Below are 16,692 nucleotides of genomic sequence, written 5' to 3' on the forward strand. Positions count from 1 at the left end.
GTTTCATAAGTCATCAGGAGAAAAACAGAAGCAGATGTCTTCCAGCAATACATTTGGGACTCCCTACTCAGAGTTTCTCATATCATCAGTAGTTTCTTGTTGCCCATCCTGTAGCCAGCCTTGACAGGAATCATGTAAGCCCTGTGGAATATTTGAAGTGAAGCTTTTGCTGATGTTCTGGGAAACACTGTTTTTTGGACTCGTTTCTGGGAAAATTGAAAAGGTCCTTTAGGGCATGTGTTGTTTTTTTGAGGTTATTTTTTCCAGTATCATTATTATTCTTGTTGAATCAACTTTAACTGTTTGCATTGGACTTTGGCAGATGCAATTGTATCAGAGTCCCAGAAGTGTTCCCAGGTGAAAGTAACTCTCCATGTCCAATGGGATTAGTAAATAGTTGTGAATGAACCAGGAGGTCCAGAATAGATTTTCTTTTGCTTTCTATTCTCCTACTTACATGCACTACTTCTCTCACAGTTCACATAGTTGTGATGAAGCCATCAAACCTTGCGTCTCTTTCTTTCCCCATCTGTAATATGAGGAATACTACTCCTCTTCCTAGCAGGCTGGATGAATAGTAATCCTGGTAGCTCAACCTTTTTCCTTGCCTTGGGGCTGGATGCTGGGTTTGGAGGACTGACTATGCACAGGAATGTAAGTAGCTCCCCCCCAGATATGCTGCTTTCCTGTCCCTCATGACATCATTTCTCTTCCAGCCTCATCCTCATTGTATGTGCATACTGTGGCAGTACCTGGTTCATTGCCAGGTCCAGTGGAGAAAAAAAGGTGGGCTGGAAAGAATTCTGTGGACGAAATCTACCCCATGGGTTGTTTTGTATAACCTGCTTTTATAACATTGGCCACCAAATGTTTGAAAAAATATTGTCGTCAGAAGAAAAGCCCACCGATTGCGGTGGGGCACTGTAAGGTGTACCAGGGCCATGCTGTAGCCTGCCATGAGGCTATCACCCTGGAGATAAACGGGATCCAAATTATATTTCTTTTTCCTAACTCTAGTGGCAACAGCTGTGCAGAAGCAGAAGAAACATCCTACTCTGATTATCATCCTGCTACTGGGTAGCACCCATCTTTATTTAGGTAAACTCTATTCAGTTTGGTATTACTTAGCTGACCTGCTGTTTTCAGTGCTGAAAAGATGAGCAGAAAGGAGGTGGTTTGTTGCAATGACTGGTGAAAAGGCAATTTATGAGAAATCTGGTATGTGCTCAGCACACCTCCATTGACAACAGGGTGTGCTGGCCCCTGCCTATGCATCATGGTCAACAAGGTCTTTGCTTGGCCAGTGAGTTCCTCACCCCAAGCCCAAATTGGGGAGGGACTTTAGAAGGCCAGCTTTGGCTTAGAAAGGCATCCAGCCTTTGACTGATCAGATCCTGGAGTGTTAAGGTGCAAACTTGGTGCATAAGACAGAAGGTCGCGAGCATGTTAAGTCTGGACAATGTCTAAGAGTGCCAAGGGAATAGTAAAGATGGAGAGAAACAGGCCACCTTTCCCTCCATCTCCTGCTAGCCATGTTTTCAGTATGTTTACTCAGTGTGTTGTTTATAGCAAGAGGAGGATGCTGCTGTGTAATTAGAGTGAGGACAGATTTAACAGCTAAGGCAAATTAAATGCAGCTCTGTTATGGCAGACTGCAGTGTTCATTTGCCTGTGAGCAAGTCTGCTTTCCCCTTGCAAATTCTGCATCCTGCAGCTCTCTGCGCGATGGCTGTCTTCCCTGCATCCCTGCATTCCCCTTTCTTTGGGCATTGACACCTGCTTGCAGGACAGTTTTTCTTGATTAATAAACCTAAGATTTGTCCTGTAATACTGTAAGAAAAGTGCGGGCTGGTACAACTTCAATTTCATGCTTTTCAAGACAGTTTCGATGTCAGCAGATTGACAAGGCCACTTGCACTGGGGTTGTTTCAGATTTTCCCTGCTGATGTGAGATCAGATTCTGGTTCGAGGAATGGCACTGGTTTACCCTCTCCAAAACAGATAAGAAAGGAATTTCAGCTAAATAGTCTGTGTGGCACAGACTAATCTGTCTTGGCAGTAGAGAACAGGAATTCATTAAATTCCTGAGGAGGCAAGATTTGCTGGAAAGGGTAACAACCCTCCTTAGACCAATCCAGAATGGGAAAGGCAGATAAGCTTCCTCTGGGCACGTGAGCCCATCTCAGCATCTGCAAGCTGGGGATGCTCAGAGTACAGCTGCTCTGTCTTAGCGCATTTACCCAGCATAACTCTGTCCTGTTAACTCGAGCTCTTCTATTACCATTCCTCTAATTATTGATTTAGGCTTAGTTATTTTGTATGATGATGACTTTTTTATCTAAAGATGACCTCTATCTTTATATGGCAATGGACTTATTTTTATATTAGTCTCTTGTTCTTGTTGGACAGAGTGCTAGAGGCAATACTGATGCCAGGATCAGTATGTGTTAGAGGTCTGTCCCGAGCCTCCATTAGAAAGTGAGGCTGCATTTGGGGCAGCATTTTGTGTTGTGCTGGTCTGTGTCCAGACTGAGCTTTTTCTCTGTGGTCTAAGCTCAGCTTGCTCTCTCCTGAAGTTGGGTACTGTACAATACTACTTTGTTTCAAGTCTGAATCTTTAAAAAGGATATTAGGTGTTTCTTGAAAACGGCATCTGAATTTGGTATTACAGCATCTAATGCAGCCCAAAAGTGAACCTATGAGTGTGCACAAACAAGGTGTACAAAAAGCACCTTTACATCTTCATAGGAAAGCCGGCAGCTTTGAGTCTCCAACTCTGCCTCGGTCAGTCCTCACCTCACACAACTTCTTTGGTCCGTCCTAAGGAATAACCTACAGACCAGCCACAGTCTGAAAGTGTGTTGCCTGTAGGAGTATTGGACAAGGTTTGGTGAGAATGAGTTAAAGGCTACATGTCCCTCACTGATAGAAACTTTTTTGTGTGGTGATTTTTTTAAAATAGTTTCATCATTTCCATATACAATTCAAAAGAATTACAAGGAGAAAAAATTGCCTCCCACCAACTAACCAGACAGAGCTGGGACTGGATAGAGACTAATCCCTGGGATTGCAGGGCTGGGAGGCCATCCTTGCAGTGGAGGTCCATGAGTGTAGTGACTGGTGCTGTCACTAAGGTTTAGTCAACAAACCGTGCTGGTGAAGCACAAGGAGGAGCACGAGCCAGCTCCCGGGCTCAGCTGTGTGGGTTTGGCAGGGCTTACCAGGGCAGTCAGACATTATTTTTATCACTAAAATCAGCTGTGTTTTCCGATTAACTACATGCACTGCCTGTCATCTGCCTAGGAATTGGTTGCTTGCACGTTAGTGCCTTTCCAGGCCAGAAACACACTTTGACCGGCACCAATAGCAAAAGAGCATTATTAAGTCTATTAAGCCCAAGTTCACAGATTTTATTTTAGAATAGTAACAGATGGCAAATGGTGGTGGTACAGCTGCCGGGACCGGGAGAGAATGGATGCTGGCTTGTCATTTCAATGGATACTGGCAATAATTTACATGTATGTTTACACAAGGCCTTTCCTGTTTCAGAGCACTTTACAAAACCAGCTGATAAATAATGGGCTTGGAGTTAACGTGGGCTGGTAAAGCCCATCTCTTTGCTCGTGTGACCAGTGTGTAAGGGTAAACATAAGGGCATCAGCCTGCACTCCCTACACAGCCTGGATGGGAATTAGGCAGCTGCTTAACATCACATAGTACCACTCAGCAGAGATTTCAGGCAGAAAAGGAGGGTAAACAGCTGGAATTCAGAGGGTGGCACTGGTAGCCAGGTTGTCAAGTGGGAGTTTGGGTATTTAGACTCACTATTCTATGGCTGCAAGAGGTTTTGTTTAGACTCTGCCCAAAGACCTGCTGTCTCCCATGAGAAGCTGCCATAGGGAACAGATAGCCATCAGCCGTGCTGTCCTCACAGTGTCAGACACTGCAGCCGGTGCCGTGTGGGCTCAGCTGGCACTGACGGAGATGCTGAGGCTTGCTCCTGCTCAGTGCAAATTGGAGGGTGGCCCCAAGGGTCTCCTGCCTCCAACACTTGCCCTCCATCCACCTTGCTGAGATGTGCAGTGAAGCAGGCGGTGTTTTCAAGCCCATCCTTACCCCAAACATTTGGAAGTGTTATAGGGAAGAACCGAGTTTTTAAGTTGATTGGCTTGCTATCTCATAGCCTTACTGCAGGCTATGAGTTTGATGGATATAACAGTTAAATGACAGGAGTCTGGGGCACATAACTAGAAGGGGTACTTCTTAGCACTTTTTTGTATATATTAAAAGCCAGATCAACACAGACACTTATTCCTCCTTCATTACTAGCAGATCCAACTGCCATAACTGCATCCAGGGAAAACATCACACTAACAAGAGCTAGGTTTAGAAATCCAGAAGAATTGTAGTATCATGGTTTTCCCTCATGTGAATGGTCAGAAATTCCAGGAAAACACAGGAAGAAGTCATTAAAAGGCACATACATGAATAGAAAATTGTATTCTTAAAAAGCTGAAAATTGTTGGAGGTAGGTAAAATGTCAACTTTACATAGTTTCCCCTTTCTTTATAATATCTTCAGATCATCTTTTTGGGAGAGTGTGCCTAAGCTGAGCAGGATGTGTTAGGATTAATGTGGAGTAGCAGGGGGAAGCTTTCCAAACAGTGTTTCTCTGGCATGGTCTAAAAACTTCTTTTTGTTTTTAAAATATCTGAAACACTGAAAATGGGGAAGTTGCTCTGCACTGATACCAAAAGAGGACTAACCCTTTTTTAAAGGTCTAGAAGAAAAGGTAATTAAACTAATTTTTATTCAGTTGGGAGTGAATTACCAGCCACCATCTGCGTCACACCAAGGGGAAAAATCACCGCCTTTACATTGTTTCCAAAGAAATGGTAAGTGATATAAGGAAAGATATGAAATCATGTGAGCGGGGCTGGTCTCTGATTTCCAGCCCATTTCCACAGACTTCTGAGCTCAGATATCCCTTTGAATTTGGCTGGGCTTAGCCAAATGAAAGTTATGAATCTCTGGAGTGTAAACACTGCAAATGATTGACCTTCGCTGCGTTCAATTAGAGCAGCTGAAGGCATGGCTCAGGTATGGTTTTGACAGCAATACAATTAAAAGGTCATGACCTAAAAGTCTAAAATCCAGTAATCCAGTCTTCCACCTGGCAGCGTAAGCAATTCCTTTCTTTAACCATCAGCCAAAATAATATATGGCACATAATAAAATAAATGCAACTGAAGTGCCTGGAGCCGGTCCTTTCTACTTCAGTAAATACTGTGAGGTTTTTTTCCTCCTCCTGGAAGCAAGCCTTTCTCGCAGGTCCAGAGGGAAAGGCAGCTTTCACGCAACTGTGGCAATATACGGATGAGATGGCTAATGAAGCTTGCAGTGATGATGCCAAAGTGATGCCGAAACATCTGGTCTCAGAAGGGAGCAGGAGGAGGCTGCCTCCTGCTCTGCCTTGGCCTTGCTCCTGCACAGACACAGGGCTGCCACAAGGCAGGGAGCACAGCGCTAAGCACCCACCGTTTTCCCATAGAGAACGATGCCAGTAAGCCAGGTAATGGTTGGTAGCCAAGAGCATACTGCTGTCCTCTGGCTCCACAATTGTGCTGAGAGGCCTCAGAGGACTTTTGCAGGAAAAAGTTAAATTTATGCTTTTGTCTAGGACCTTCGTGGTGTCCTTAAATTGGATATTTTCATGTTCTCTAACCTTACATCCTAAGGATGCTGTGGGCTGGCAATACCTCCTGTCCTGTCTGTTCATTACCCTCTGTATCGTTTTATGCAGCACAGTCAGAATTTGAGGCCAGCTGGCAGCCCGACTGCATTGTCTGTTTAACTGCAGGAAACCACACTTTATCCCCCTCTGTATCCTGATGGAGTAATGATAACAGATAATTGACTGAAGGCTTTTTCCTTTCTTTTCTTTATTCCTCTCTTTGAACAGACTCCTGAAAACACAAATAAAATCCTCAGTTAAAAATTGTGGATTAATGAACAGAATTTTTTTTTCCCCTGTTAATGGATCTCAGGGAGAGTTTCTCTCATTTTCACTTGTGCTCCCCTGTCAAACATTTTCAGTTGTCAAAATGGGTAAGTATATGCTGGACTATTGTACGGGCACGTCAGACGCATCAGTGCTTATCAGAACGCTGAAAAGAGACAATTAACAGTCCAGGATTTCTCATGTGCTATTTTGTTGCTGCATGTGCAGTGTTCACAGTGACCTGGAAGCCAAGAGCTTGCATGGATCAATGGCATGGGTCGTAGTCCCCTATAGAAGTTCTTAATGCTCTTTGATGGGACAAACACCGTGTTCCCCAGAGTGATCCTTTAGTGTTTGTAATCTAAGAAATGCTTGTCAGAGCAAGGGCTGCAGGATCAGGATCCCCCAGCACCACAGTATCCATCTAAATTACAGCAGTGTATGGTCAATATGATTGCATGCACCCAATAGTATCTTTATATTATAAAAAGAACAAAATTGTTCTGAAAGTGTTTTCCATGAACTGCCACTTAGTTTGCAGAACAAAGCGTGCGCTTCACATCTGCAGGCTGGAGGTTAGTGAAACACAAACACAGAGCGAGTGGCAGGTAAAAACAGGCGGGAAAAGGACGCTATCAAAGCTAATAGAGTCTTGTTGCATGCTGGATAAAGCTTTTATGACTTTATCTTTTTGCTTGGGGCAAACAGTACATTTTGTTTCTGTTCCGCACTGAGTATAAGCTTTGGAAGGTTAAACAGAGTATTAGGTTATGGTAAGTGGTCATCAGAGGCTTGCTTTACAGTCACGGCCTGTTAAATTGTTTGCTGAACCTTATTATATATATCTCCCTGAAGCTGATGTGAGTCTTAATTCTAGTTTATCTCCATGTAGGCATGAGTCTGAGTTTTTCATAAAACCTGAAAGGACAAGTATAAAGTTTAAGATGCTTTTTATTATAAACCACAAATAGTAAGGTGTCACCACAAACATAACAGTCACCCCAATAAACTTTTAGCATTATGTCATTGTGTATCTTAGCACATTTTTCTCAACATAGGTTTTTATGTCTGCTTTTCTACAACTGTCAGTTATTCTGGCTGCAGCTGGACAGACGCCAGGATCTGATCTCACTGCTGTGAAGAGGTTGGAACCGTGGGAGGACTGGTCATGCAGTGAGGCCCCATGGCACTCGTGCACCATGGTCATGGGTCAGCTTTTCACCTGCTGGCCTTGAAGCTGTTGTATGTGGTTGTGTTTGCCCTAAAATGCCGTGCTGGGCACCAGCTATTTGGGAGCAACTCAGATGCTTGTAAGGTGGCTGGCAGGAAGGGGCAACCTGGACAGCAAAGCCCTCTTTCCTCCTCGGTTGGAGCTGGACCCTGACAGGCAAGCAGAAGTTGACCCACAAAACAGAGATAACAGAGAACAGGGGTTTTGGGTGCTTGCTTTGGACATTTTGAGATGTAGAAAAATAGCCAATTTTCAGAAAAATATATACCTCCTCCCCCTGCCCCCTCGCCTTTTAACCCCACTTCTCAGTTCAGGTTACCTAAAACACAGCCCATGTGTACTGTGGGCAAAGGACAGCCCACAGCTGCTGTGTGGGAACTGCAGGGAGAGGTTAGATCTCTGCAGCTGCAGCTTGTGCACCGAGGAATTTCCAACATCCTCTTGATGCAGGCAGGGCCAATAACCCTTGATTTGCACAGTGGTACTCAGTTAATCTCCATAGAAAAATGATGTCCTTTTGTATGGAAATTAGGTGCTGTTTGGGCAGCCTGCCACTGAAGACCTTTACGTATGTGGTTTATTGATTTGCAGAACTCACTGCAGTGTTTCCATGTTTCCTAGCACCAGTACTTGACAGTAAATCCTCAGATAACCTGTGTTGTTGGATAACCCAGGTAAAATGAGGGGCAGGGCCAGGGAACTGCTGGAATAGGAGCAGGCTGTTGGAGTGAGCAGAAACAGAGTTATAGGAGTATGGGAGGGAGGAGGGGAGGAGGACATGTCCTGGGATAAATCCCCTTTTGTATTACTTGCTCATGCTTATAATCTGCTCTGCTGCTGGGCTTCATTTGGTTTGTGGGTTTGTTGTTTTTTTTTCCAAACAATTTGTGAATTACACTATGAACAGTCTATCATACCTCTATAATCTATAGCTTTGTGTTGGAACTCTGTAATGTAAAAAGATTTAAAATTTCTCTGAAAAGGTGGCCAAGTCTGTACTACCAGTATGCTTGTGACACATTTGCCTTTCTCCACCATTCATGCTCTTCATGTATGACTCCATAACTGGGGGACAGAGCACAGTGGCACACAAACCAGTTTGTACTAAGTAAAAGTTAAAAACAGGGCGGAAAATGTAAAAGCTAATGAAGAAATATAGTCACATGCCCACAAAGAGAAAAAGATACATCTGAAAATAGTGTCACAAAAGCAGATAATTTTAAATTTGAGATAAAGTCCTGCTGGTATTTATGGGCAGGAGTCCTTTGTTTTATAGTGGAAAAATATAAAAAAATATAGTGAAGGTCATTGGCAGGAGGCTGCTCTTCACTTTCCGTAAGAGCCACACATTAGACAGCTTCCCATTCTGAAGTGTTTTGGGCAGTGAGGGTCTGATCTCATCCTACAGAAGACAAGGACACGAGCCTTTGGCCGTGGGGCCCAGCACACGGTCGTCTCAGAGCAAACCAGGGATTGTGAGGCTAAAGCAGTTTTCAAAATCAGCCTGTTATTATTCAACAGGCTAGTGTTTAACTCGAGTTATTCTTATTTAAATAATTAGCCAGCAGCCAGTTCCCATACTTTGCGGGGTGTGTTCTGCTTTGGGGGCATGCGATGTGCCCCCTCTTTTCAGTACTCAGTGTTAATAGTGTACTAATTTTCAGAACTGACTGGCAAGTGGTTATTATATGGGTCTGACCTTCATGTTCATCTCACCAGAAGAAAAATATGGAGTTGACCACATTGCCAAATAAAATGGAAGATGGGTTTCTGTGAAGCAGTACTGAGTGAACCTTTCCGACCTTATTTTCAGGGACCCAATGCCCTGCTGGGGCACTAGGCCTTCTGGCTGATAGGACAGCCAAGCCTGCAACTTGAAAGCACGGAGCAGAGGATGGCAGGTTTTCTCTCCAAGTAAAGGAGGAGATTATTAATTCTTGTCTCGATAATACAGTCTCATCATCGTGCAACATGCAGCGAAGTGATGTCAAAATAATACACACAATACTGTGCTCTTGGATTGCATCCAAGCTACTCAGTCCATCCTGTGAATATTTTTTTTTCTCTATATATTTTTACTTCCCAACTATTCAAGTTAATGAAGAAAGGCTGACAGAGACTGCTCATTTCTCCCAGCAGTTGGCAGTGATGTGAGGCTAATAATTTTCCCTATGATTTTTCTAAGCTTTGGATTAAATCCACTGACGTGCTGTCTTAAGTAAGGAATATCCACCTTTGTTCTGCTTTGCCTGATTCAGAACTGAATATTGAATGTGGCTGTCTTTCATCCCCCACAAACCCGGAGACTTGCTCTCTGACTCCCTATGTATCCAAGTGGGACAGGTCCAGTGAAGAGGAAGGGTTGTGGTCCCATCAGTGGAGCCTGTCTTCAGCATCCTCTGGAAGTCTCCTGAACTGGGTTGCTGATACCTCTCTGTCTCTGTTTTGCTATCTTGAAAATGGTTTTGGAAAATCTTTCCAAAAGGAAATTCTGGTGCTGGGGACAAATTTAGGTTTGTGTTGATGTGCCATATTTTTGATTGAAGGAATAAAATTTTCCTTGCACGAGCACTAAGCCTGACCACAGGTGGTTCTGCCCTTGACAGTGGGCATAAACAGACTTAATTATCTGGGGACCAGGTTCAGTGACTGCATTTTGAAAAGTTCTAAGTAAGATATTAATCAGCAAAAAAGAAGCATTGAGGCACAGCAGCCACAGAAGTTGTGTGCTGTGGTAAACCTGTCTATGTGAAATCTCTAAAAATCTTCTGAAAAGATTTCAGCACTACACATGACCTCTGCTAATGTTTATATTAAAATGATGCTTTGTGTCAGCTGTCTCAGCTCCACACTGCCATGGGATGTCTCAAGTCTGGCCTGTTTTCCAGTCAGCGTGAAGTGGACTCTGCTGCCTGATATGAGCTGTTCACTTGTCCTGATAGTTTTTCCTGGCAACAAACATAGCAATGAGCCAACTGCAATGACAATATGGCCGTGATTTCCGGCAGCCTTTGTGTGTATTTTCCAAATACTGAAGCTAGTGACCTAGCTGAACTGAGAACTGAGTCCTTTCATGGATACTACAGAAACAGACCTCTCTTTAGTGTTTTTTTGTTTTTTTTTTTTTAATATCATCTGGTAGACAGCAGGATATGAGGGTTTGAAGGGAAGGTGCAGGTGCCATCAGTGGTCTGGGGTGTTGCCTGTAACACCTAGGGGCATAGGTGTTAACACCTTAAATGTGTTAAATGTAGCCTCTACTGGTACTCTAGTAATCTTTTCCTTCCTGCCACTGCAGATATATCTGAAAGTAGTAGGGTTAGGAAACACAACTACTTTTCCTAGTGTGCTGTCCTCTAACTGCACCATTGATCTCCTCCTGTAATGATAATTTGTCTAGTAATCAAAAAGCTGAATTTTGACAGATGTCCTTTTCATCATTATAGCTGGACCTGTAGTTACACCAGTTCCCAAAAACCTTCAAGGTCCCTTTCTTAATGCACTCCTCTACTCTGACTGGCAAACTGAACAGAAAGGCTTTTTGCCTATCTAAAAATACACCTGACTCATAAAATGAGCAGTAACTGCTGTTAGGAAGTCACTGGTTGCCTGGGTCATTGGCGGCAGCTCCACACAGTGGAGCTTACAAGTGTTGTCCCATGCAATGTGCCAATTTCAATCCAGCAAGGATTAAATTATTTCATATTTGCACAGACTCTCAGCTCACTTTGTTTTAGTGTTAAATGGACAACCTGCAGCATGTCGTCTGCAGAGGTGGCGGACAGCAGCTTATTAATCATATTCCCTGCTCAGGCCCGGACAGTGTAGGAGTGATTGACCTTCCATATTGCATAGGAAAACTTTAACATTAAAGGAACAGGAAAACATACCAAATAAGATAAGCATATAAAGGCTGGCTGCAGCATGGGTTCTGGAACAACACACTCTCCTCAGCATGAACACTGCAGAAATTCTGCTGAAAATGGACCTGTTTACGTGCAAAAGACCAAAAAAGACCTTTCCTGTGCAACTGCTGCCAGCGAAATGAATAAACCACTGAAAACTTAACCTGCCTGCCCCAATTCTTTGGCCCATGGTAGAGTTTTGTAAAGTGTCACTATGGGATTTTATAGAGAAAAAAAAATATAGAGTCCTATATAGTATTTAAAGAGATTAAGTTCTCTGCAGGATAACGAATGCCACATGGCTGCCTGGTGACAATAGTTGTGCTGGCTGACTAACCAGGAGAGCAAAATGCCTCTCTCCTACACAGCTTAGAGAAACACAGGGACCTGACTCACATCTATAGCTGCGTTTAAGGGTAATGCTTCCAGTTTAGAATTTTTTTAAGAAGGAATATCCAGGTTAATCAATTCTAGTTACTCTCCATTGCTGTCACTAGTAGTGCAAAGTCTTATTTTCTAGGGTTTCAAATTCCAAATGAATGGTAGAGTAAAGCCAGTGAGAAGAGTTAGGCCTAAAGAGGAGATCTAAGTTGGAATCTGTCTATCTGGACCTACACTAACCTCTCACGGTCTCTTCTCCTTTTTTGTAGGCAACATCTTTGTCGTCAGTTTGTCTGTTGCAGACCTTGTAGTTGCGGTTTATCCATACCCTCTGATCTTGAGTGCCATTTTCCATGATGGATGGACCATGGGAAATGTTCACTGCCAGATAAGCGGGTTCCTGATGGGCTTAAGTGTCATCGGGTCCATTTTCAACATCACGGCAATAGCAATCAACCGCTACTGCTACATTTGCCACAGCCTTCGGTATGATAAGCTCTTCAACCTGAAGAACACCTGCTGCTATCTCTGCCTGACCTGGACACTCACAGTGGTGGCAATTGTGCCAAACTTCTTCGTTGGTTCCTTGCAGTATGACCCCCGGATTTACTCCTGCACCTTTGCCCAGACGGTGAGTACATCGTACACCATCACAGTGGTGGTGGTTCACTTCATTGTCCCACTGTCCATCGTGACGTTTTGCTACCTCCGGATCTGGATTTTGGTGATTCAGGTCAAACAGCGTGTGAGACAAGACTGCAAGCAGAAGCTCAGAGCAGCTGACATCCGGAATTTCTTGACTATGTTTGTGGTTTTTGTCCTTTTTGCTGTGTGCTGGGGACCACTAAACTTTATTGGCCTTGCTGTTTCAATTAATCCTTCAAAAGTGCAGCCACACATTCCAGAATGGCTTTTTGTCCTGAGCTATTTTATGGCCTATTTTAACAGCTGCCTCAATGCTGTGATCTATGGGCTTCTTAACCAGAATTTCCGGAAGGAGTACAAAAGGATACTGCTGACACTCCGGACTCCCAGGTTGCTGTTCATTGATGTGTCCAAGGGTGGGACAGAAGGGATGAAAAGCAAGCCATCTCCAGCCATAACAAACAACAACAACCAAGCTGAAATACCCTTATGAGTGAGAACATTACTATTTATTCTGGATTACAGTTGTATATATGATATATAAGAGCCTTTCTATGTCTGCATTTCACAGCTGGTGTTGCTGGGCCCCTCATGCAAGGAAGGAGTCTGCTTCTCATGCAAGGAAGGGGTCTGCTACCTTTCATGCTTAGCTTATTGCTTTGACATCAAGGCTTTGAATAAGGATTTTCAGAATGGAAATGACTGATCTTTATCTTCTTTTTTTCCTATGCCATCTTTCACCATGTGCCTAATTAATTGGTTTCATTACTTTTGCCACAAGCATGCCAATGCCCTTGAAAAGGGCAGCATTCAGAGTGCATGGAGAAATGCAGTTATGCTTGAAATGCAACCTTCAAGAGCCAGAAAAATTGCCATGTATTACAAACAAACCTTTCTTCTCTCCCTCTGAAGTCTATCTTTTTAGCATTAACATAACCAAACTATAGCAAACAAAGTGTAAACTGCATGAGCTTTTACCTTTTCAGTTAGGTAACAGTATTGGCCAGCAGGCATACATATGGGCATGATGACTTCCACTGCGTGTGCGTTTGCCTTCCTTTTTCTTTTCTCTTAAGGTTTAGAAGCTAGCCTGAGCTAGATGTGAGGCAGGCAAAAGCCAGACCTAGTGAGTGTCTGATACACTCATTTTAATTGAATATCTACAGATATTAAGTACCCTTGCACTCTCCTTCCCAGGCCATGAGTAAGAGTATAACATATGACATAATCTAATTGCGGGAAGATACTTGGAGCCTGATTCTAATTTAGGCAGTATCCTGTCATGGCCAGAATTAGTTCCAAACATCTTTCAGAAGTCCCTGCTACATGAACATCATAAACAAGATGAACATAGCAGAGTCCCATCTGTTTAGTGCAGATGCCGGCTTCTAAGTTCCAGTAATATTTACACTTGGAGACAAAGGGAGAAGGGGAAGGAAGTTTATTCCAAATGTCTCTCCTTTTGCCCACCACATAACATGAATTTGATGGAGAATTTTTCTCCATGTTGTTCATGTACAAAGCTGTATTTAATTATTAATGGAGCTGGGAGAGGAAAGCTACTTAAGCACATTCATGCATCAGTTCTCAGCTGAAGCCTGAAGTCTGTTATCTTTGTCATTGGAAACAACACCCTGAAGTGCTGGGAAGGCCGGTATCACATTAGAAACAAGCACATGGGCAAAGATAAGGCGGTTCCTTTAATGGAGTGGGAAGGGTGGGGGTGGGGACGGCAGCTGTCTGTAAACATGACTTTTTTTTCTTTAGCTTCATTGTGAATTCATCTCCTTATGGTTTTAAATGTGAGGATCTTGCTTTGAAACAGTTCCATAAAATCAACAGGTAGAACGCCCCTGGTACAACTTTACCCTCAAGCTAGCAAACCTGGCTTGATGCTGGGGTGCTGGGATGCACAGAAGGAGCTGTGTGATGGAGAGGAGCAGGTCTCAGCCCCATGGGTCTAATAAGGACAGCAGTCAGCCCTGCTCCTGACCAAAGAATGCAGTCTTCTCTCTTTATTCATAGTCAAAACAGGACTAATTCCCAGGGCAGAACCCTGAAACACTGAGAACCAGACTTTGCAATAGCATGTAGGCAGCTAGAGTTGGAGGTATGTAGGATTTACAAAAGCCCTGAGCAGGCTAAGTGCCTAATCCATAGTGAAGTTAACAAGCCATTTGTGCATTGCTTGCTGAAAGCAACTTGCTGATGAATGTCCCTTTGGCTGATTTTTTGGGGGAAGAGGAGTTCAGAGAAATTAAGCCCCTTTATGAAGTGGGCCAAGAACCATTGCATGGCGCATTGCTTCACTGAGAACTGCACTGTGCATGCTGCCACGTGGCAAAGGTTGCTGCAATGCAAGGGGGGGGTCTCTGCAATTTAAGGGCACCCTGGCACTTCATGAAGTTTTGAACTTGAACATCTCAGCCACTTCAGATGATTATTGTTTTAAAATGCACCGCAGCCAGCCTCCCATAATAGGAATCAAACTGAATTCTGTTTTGGCCTCTCAATCTGCCTGAGCATGGCCAAATAAAGGTATCTTGACCCTCGGAAATAATGTGGTCCATTTGCCTTCCAGCTAAACCAGTCTCGATGAATTCATACCATTCCGTGCAAACAAGATAATTTTGAGTCAAACTTGGATAAGGAAAGCACCAAGGAATCCATAACTGCAGGGAGTGTTTGTTCTGTTGTGCCAAGATGCCCTGTGTTCTGTGACTAGTCTTCCAAGTTGTTTGCATTTAGCCACAACAGTGTTAGTTAGAATCACATTAGCAAATAATTTTAAGCATCTAGCATCAAGCCAAATATACTCCTTTAAGACAATCATGAAGAATCTTGTACAGGTTTGCCAAATGTCTCAAATACCCCACAACTGGGGTTTCATCTTACGAATTCTTGTATTTTTAACTGAGTGTTCAGTGAAGGCAGTGTGGTATTTTTTTCCTTTAAGCTTGTATTTGCACTATTTCTTATTCAGGCTCCAAAGTAACAGCCAGTGAATATTTGAACCAAACCAAGTACGCCAAAGAGGTCCCGAACAGGCAAGCTGCGGGAGTCTCTGCTAGGACCTGGTAGGAAGGGGAGCAGCAGGACCATGATACAGCATCTCCCCAGGATTCTTGGAGAGTTAGTGCTGAACCAAACTATGCAAAGTGACAGGGGGATCTGCTTGTGTTCTGCTGTGGGGTCTGAGCATGACTCCTGCCCAGGCCTTTGCAGGGGACAGGCTAAGTACCTGCTGTGCTGGGGTGGGTCCTGAGCAGTTCCCTGCATGTGCAGACCCTGCCACCACCCTGCGGGGTAGGGATGGGTCTGTGATGGGTGCCATCCATCTAACAGCATGGAGAGGTTGCCCTAGCACGACCTGTTCAGAAGTGCTTTAGGTGTCCCAGTAGTATGAGGCTGCCCAAAAGCGAGCCCAGAGCTGGAGTGATTCAGCTGCCACTGTTGGAGTCCTGAGCTCAGTTCTGCTGGAGCTGAGGTTTGCAATATAAAACATGAAAAAACAGGGAGCATGGCTTCAAACAGAAAACACTGTGCCATTTGCTAGCACTTTGATACAGAGACAGTGGTTAGGATAGGATAGATTTTTATACTGACTTATTTTAAGATTATCCAAGGAGCTTCTTATTTTTATCTTAAGAAATGGTTAACAGGGTACAGAGAGTTTATTTTGTTAACATTTGTTTACAGAAAAAGGGAAGTGTGTCTTAAACTTGGAATCCTGAGCAGTGTCAGAGTTTCCCTGTGGGAATCTAGCTTTAATCCAAATTTGAGCTTTCAAGGAGATCCCACAGCTTAATCCATGCTCTGCCAATTCCACCTGTTGCATACCTGGCCTTTAGTCTCAGAAAAAACATTGAGATCTCCTATAAACTCGTTTTAAATTACTTGCTCTGAATTTGACCTGGTGGTGTTGAATATCTATTCTAGCCCCAAACTCTAAAATTGTTGTAGTGGACATAAACTTATGAAGAGGCAGTATTGCCATAAAGGAAGATGAATATCTTGCCACAAAAGAAATACTTTTGGATGTTGCTCATGAATGTTGTTTAATCTATTTAAAAAGAATGTAACTAATATATTTATAAATCGATATATATTGCACATGCTGTTTCCAGTTTATCATTTGATTAAGAGTCCTTCAGTATACTTCCCTATTGCTATTTTTGTTCATAAAGTAGATTCATTCCCTTCACCTGTTAAAACTGTAATAAATCTGCCATTGGACTGCTTATTGATTTCGTTTTCCACTTGCAGTTATTTTTTAATAAATATTTGGAACAACAGCTTGGGTTTTGTTGAGTTCCAGAAAGCAGATTGAATTGAGAGAAATAATTGAATTCAGGCATACCTCAGCTCCCCAGCTCAGACCTGGAATAGAAGGAGCCAGTGCATCTGGGACACCTCCTTGGATTCACCTGTTTTTCTTCCACCTGCCTGTGAGCCAGCTGCCTGATGCATTATGGCCTTCCTCATCAGGGAAGAAACTTTCTCCATATTGCAGTTGGTCTCATTGCTGC

The 16,692-nt window shown here is 43.4% G+C and overlaps 1 protein-coding gene across 1 annotated transcript in view; it reads left to right on the plus strand.

Annotated features, from left to right (window-relative positions):
• GPR50 (G protein-coupled receptor 50) overlaps positions 1–16,410 on the plus strand; it is a 47,647-nt gene extending 31,237 nt beyond the window's left edge. The window contains exon 2 of the mRNA XM_064463201.1: positions 11,788–16,410. Coding sequence (XP_064319271.1) covers positions 11,788–12,656 — 869 coding nt within the window. The 3' untranslated portion in view covers positions 12,657–16,410. The remainder of the gene's footprint in view (positions 1–11,787) is intronic.
• The last annotated feature ends 282 nt before the right edge of the window (positions 16,411–16,692 follow it).

The sequence above is a fragment of the Phalacrocorax carbo genome, chromosome 11 (assembly GCF_963921805.1).
Source record: "Phalacrocorax carbo chromosome 11, bPhaCar2.1, whole genome shotgun sequence".
In the NCBI taxonomy this organism is placed as follows: Eukaryota; Metazoa; Chordata; class Aves; order Suliformes; family Phalacrocoracidae; genus Phalacrocorax; species Phalacrocorax carbo.